General features: G+C 41.3%; 1 protein-coding gene across 1 annotated transcript; it reads right to left on the bottom strand.

Annotated features, from left to right (window-relative positions):
• Nucleotides 1-265: 265 nt before the first annotated feature.
• LOC138898772 (uncharacterized) lies at nucleotides 266-1,339 on the bottom strand. Its single transcript, XM_070184869.1, has 3 exons — nucleotides 1,127-1,339; nucleotides 559-888; nucleotides 266-313 (listed from the first exon to the last, which is right to left on the bottom strand). The coding sequence occupies exons 1-3, from the start codon at nucleotides 1,337-1,339 to the stop codon at nucleotides 266-268; spliced, it is 591 nt and encodes a 196-aa protein (XP_070040970.1).
• Nucleotides 1,340-5,647: the final 4,308 nt, after the last annotated feature.

Raw genomic sequence — 5,647 nt, 5'->3', positions numbered from 1 at the left:
GCAATTCCCGTCACAAAATAGCTTTTGTGGTCGTAGAAGTGTTTTGTGATGGTTTAGTACCTGGGTGGTTTACCACAGGTGTGCAACCCACTCTGCAGTCGTAGAACTATTTTGCAGGCCACAAAAGTTGACTTTTCTCCGCATTTTTAAGGGCCAATTTTCTTGATGCTCTATTTATGTATGCAACTAGTTTGCTGTCCGCGAATCCATTAAGCGGACGCATATGTGGTCACAGAATAACAGCTGAAGCTCAGTTCACTTTCTTTCATTTTCCATCTGCTTCTACATCCCATTTCTTTGCATTTTGAGTAACCTGCACTCTAAAACACGCACGTCAAACTGTTCAATAATTACAAATAAACCTACAAAGAAACAAAATCTAACAAAAAATATATCCAACACTAGTGTTGCCTCCCAAGAAGCGCTTGATTTAACATCGCGGCACGACTATGATGCCCCATTTGGCTAATCAGTGGTGGAGGTTGGTACAGTGCCATCTTTGAGTTTGAATTATTCTACTAGTTGTCGTTCTCCAATGGTTTCGAGGTAATTCTTTACCCTTTGGCCATTTACTTTGTATGTGCGAGTCCCATCCTCGGATTCTAATACAATAGCACCATAGGAAGACACACTAATAGCTTTGAATGGGCCAGACCATTTGGATTTGAGTTTTCCTAGAAAGAACTTCTTCCTTGAGTTGAAGAGTAAGACCATGTCACCAGATTCGAATTCCCGCTTTAAGATCTTGTTGTCATGAATAAACTTCATTCTTTCTTTACACATGGCTGCATTTTCATAGGCATGGAAACAGAACTCTTCCATCTCGTTGAGTTGTGTCATCCTTAGATTAGCAGCTTCGGCCCAGTCAAGAGTTAACCTTTTAAATGCCTACATGGAGTTGTGTTCAAACTCCACTAGAAAGTGACCAGCCTTACCAAAAACCAACCGGTAAAGTGAGGCGCCAATGAGTGTCTTAAATGTCGTTCGATAAGCCCACAACGCATCATCCGGCTTTCTTGATCAGTCAGTCTTATTTGCATTAACAGTTTTTGCTAGAATATTTTTTGATCTCTCGGTTGGAGACTTCAACTTGACCGCTTGATTAAGGATGATAAGGGGTGGCCACCTTGTGCTTAACTCCATATTTCTCGAGCAACCCAGCAAAAGCTTTGTTGCAAAAGTGAGAACCACAATCACTAAGGATGGACCTTGGGGTCCCAAACCGAGTAAACGTGTTCTTCTTCAAGAAGGCAGTTACACTCCTCGCCTCTTTATTTGGCAAGGCAACTGCTTCGACCCATTTTGAGACATAATCTACTGCTACCAAGATATATGTCATGTCGTAAGAGCTTATGAAGGGACCCATAAAATCTATCCCCAACACATCAAAGATCTCTACCTCCATCAAAATATTCATAGGCATTTATGCCTTCTAGAAATTGACCCTTGTCTTTGACATTGATCACATGTCTTGATCATCAAGGTATTGATCACACGTCTCTATCAGGATTGCATCTTGGTAGATCGATGGCCAATAATATCCACATTCGAGCTCTTTTGCCGATGTACTGTTTCCACCATGGTGACCCTAATCTGGAGAGTCATGACATGCTTTGAGAATTTGAGTCACCTCATCTTCCAGAACAAAATATCGAATGATGTTGTCGGCGCAAATCTGGAATATAAAGGGTTCCTCCCAATAGTATTGCGACATTCCCGTAAGAACGTTTTCTTTTGATAAGCTTCCAATTCGTCGGGGATAAGGTCACTAACCAAGAAGTTAGGGATGTCGGCATACCAAGGAGTTGAGGTGCTAGATATTGCCAACATGTGTTCATCTGGGATGGCACCATTAATTTCAAGATCTTCTTTTGGTCTCCCTGCCTGTTCAAGCCTAGATAAGTGATCCGCAACTTGATTTTTTGTTCCTTTCCGATCTTTGACTTCAAAGTCAAACTCTTGTAACAAAAGGACCCACCTGATCAATCTCAGTTTAGCATCCTTCTTCGTCATTAGGTAGCAGAGGGAAGCATGATCAGTGTAGACTATCACCTTGGATCCCAACAAATAGGCCCGAAACCTTTCAAAAGCATAGACAACGGCAAGCAGTTCTTGCTTAGTTACGGTGTAACTCATTTGTGCACCATTGAGTGTCTTGCTTGCATAGTAGACACGATGAAGAATCTTATTGTGTCATTGACCAAGTTCTGCCCCAATAGCCACACCAGTGGCATCACACATAAGTTCAAATGGAAGAGACCAATCGGGGTGACAATAATGGTGTTGTGGTGAGCCTTGCTTTTAATTCCTCAAAAGCCTTGAGTAACTTCTCATAAAATACAAATTTAGCATCCTTTTTAAGGAGCTTGCACATAGGTCTTGCAATCTTTGAGATGTCTTTGATAAATTGCCGATAGAAACCGGCATCCCCCAAAAAGCTCTGAACACCTTTGATCGAAGTGGGCGGAGGAAGCTTGGAAATTACTTCAATTTTTGCTCGATCAACCTCAATGCCTTGCTTGGAGATTTTGTGGCCAATAAAAATACCCTTGTCCACCATAAAGTGACATTTTTCCCAATTGAGCACAAGGTTTGTCTCCTCACATATTTTAAGCACTTGCCTAAGATTGTCAAGGCAATTCTCAAAGGAATCACCAACTACAGGAAGTCATCCATGAATAATTCTAATAAATCCTCCACCATGTCCAAGAAAATTGAAATCATGCACCGTTGAAATGTAGTTGGGGCATTGCATAGCCCAAATGGCATTCGGCTAAAGCAAAGGTCCTATATGGACATGTGAATATCGTCTTTTCTTGGTCCTCCAAGTCTATGTTGATTTGGTTGTAGCCGGAGTAACCATCCAAGAAGGAATAAAACAACCTCCCTTCTAGCTGATCAACCATTTGATTAATAAAAGGCATAGGGGAATGGTCTTTGCAAGTAGCATTATTGAGCATCAGGCAGTCCATGCAAAATCTCTACTCAGTCACCATCCTTATTGGAATGAGTTCATTTTTGTCATTTTGAATCATGGTCATGCCTCCCTTATTTGGCACACATTGCACCGGACTCACCCAAGGACTATCGGCAATAAGGTAGACAACCCTATCATCCAACCATTTTATAATTTCTTTCTTCACCACTTCTTGCATAGAGGGATTTAACCTCCTTTGATGCTTCACACTAGGTTTGCTATCTTCCTCTAGTTGGATTTTGTGCTCATAAATGCCGGCGAGAATCCCTCTAATATCTGCTATAGTCCAACCAATGGAATGTCTATGATCCCTCAAGGTCTCCAATAATTATTCAACCTGCACATCATTTAACAAAGAAGAAACAATTACGGCTAGAGTTTCATTAGACCCAAGAAATTTTTACCTTAAGTGCGACAGAAAAGGCTTGAGCTCAAGTTGTGGCGGATCGATGATTGAAGGCTTAGTGGGAGGAGTGACTCTATTATCTAAGTCAAGAGAAAGCTTCTTTTGGTGCATAAGTGTAGGAACCAAGCCCTTCCAATGCATTCACTGTTTTCACATATCCTTCTATGTCCTCACCATCAAAACCCATCAAAATCGCCTCTAATGCCTCATCAAGTCATTCCTCTTCCATCTTTACCTCGACGGCCTCCTCTACCATATCAACAACATAAATGACCGAGATACTCTCGTATGCATTTGGCAATTTCATACCCTTACTTCTTGAAAGGTAACTTCTTCGTCATTAACCCTGAATTTAATCTCATTTCATTTCGAGTCCTTGAGTGCGCTCCCGATAGCAAGGAATGGTCTCTCCAAGATGATAGGGATCCCTTTATCAATAGCACAATAAAGAATAACAAAGTTGGCGGGGAGGAGAAACTTTTCCACCTTCACAAGCACATTATCCACTATCCCCAGCTTTATCGAACGGTCGGCCGTTTGCAACCTCATACTTGTAGGCCTAGGCATTCCCAATCCCGATTGCTTGTAGATAGCAAGAGGCATTAAGTTGATTCTAGCCCCACTATTACAAAGAGATCGTGCAAAGTCTCGCAATCCAATAGTGCATGGAATGGTGAAAGCCCCCGGGTCCTCTTTCTTTTGGACGACGGTTGTTGCAATGATGGAGCTAACCCGGTGGGTAACACTCACCACTTAATTCTTGGTGGTTTTCTTTTTAGTGATCAAGTCCTTCAAGTACTTAGCAAAACCCAGCATCTCTTGAAATGCTTCCACAGATGGAATGTTCACCGATAATTGCTTTAGGATGTTATAAAACTTCTCGAGATTGCTATCATCAACCTTTCTAGCTAGTCTTTGAGGAAAAGGAGGGGGAGGTCTAGGAATTGGTGCTAGAGGTTTTGGTGCCTCTATTACCTTTTCCTCAACCTCTTCATATCTCACTTCTTGAGCTTTCACCTTCTTCGGGAGTCTTTCAACTTCAACAGCATTTGGCACCTCAACATCCGCCTCATCTTCTTGTTCAAAATCTTCCACTTCGACCACTCGTTCATTATCACTTTGAAGTAGTTTCCCACTTCGAGTTTAATGGACATACAATGAGAGATTGGGCCACTACTACTACCTTTTGTCTTTGCAATTGCATCACTTGGGAGCGTGCCTTTTTTCTTCGGGTTTTATTCTCTTGAGAAATCCCTCATTTGTATCTCCAACTTTCGAATAGATGTGGTGTGAGAACCCACAAGCTCGGTAATATATTTCATTGAAGTGTCGGACCTGTCTTGATTTTGAAATATTCTTTCAAGCATGTTTTTCAACTTGGAATCACTAGAAGAACTCTCCTTCCAATGTGGAGAGTTAGAATGTTGCCCCTTTGGTGGAACATAGGGGTTTGAACTCCGATTTGAAAAATTGTTGTTGTTGTTACTCCAATTTCCTTGCTTTGAAATACCTCGGTCGTTTTGCCATTGTTAATTATCTTGCCCTTGCGGGTTAGGTCTCTATTGGTGTTGTTGTCCCGAGCCTTGGTAGTGCTGTCTTTGATATCCTCCTTGTGAATTGTTAACATAATTTTCTTTTTCGTATTCCTCATTTGACATTGGTTGCACATCTTCCACAATATTCACTTTGTTTGTTTGGTTTTTAGTGAACATTTTTATCAACATATTGACATTGGTAGCAAGCCCGACAATTACTTGATCTCTTTCTTAATTCTCCTTAATCATGTTGGTCAAATAAGGAGTACCATATGAGATTCCACATGTGGTGTCTTTCCAATGCCAAGCTTGGTTATGTTCATCCATCTTGTTGAGGATTTGAGTGACCCTTGCAAATGATTTATCCATGAATGATCCATCCGCCGCATTCTTGGCTATGGATTGATTCATAGGATCCAAGCCCATGTAAAACTTCTGCAACAAAATAGTGTTTCAAAACTCATGATTCGGTGATCTCACCAAATATAGGTTGAATCTAGCCCATGCCTCATATAGGTGTTCTCCTGGTAATTGCTTGAAGAAGAAAATTTTATCCCGAAGCTCGAACTTCTTGCTTTGAGGGAACCATTTTGCTAGGAAATCTCGCACAAGTTCGTTCCAAGTGTGGATGGAGTTAGCAGGTAGATTTTGGATCCATTGTCTTGCCTCTCCGATTAAAGAGTATTTGAACACCATCAACCTTAGGGAATCATCCGAGACATGATTCTA

The sequence above is a fragment of the Nicotiana tomentosiformis genome, chromosome 9 (genome assembly GCF_000390325.3).
Source record: "Nicotiana tomentosiformis chromosome 9, ASM39032v3, whole genome shotgun sequence".
Taxonomy (NCBI): Eukaryota; Viridiplantae; Streptophyta; class Magnoliopsida; order Solanales; family Solanaceae; genus Nicotiana; species Nicotiana tomentosiformis.
This window is presented reverse-complemented; position numbering and strand designations above follow the sequence as displayed.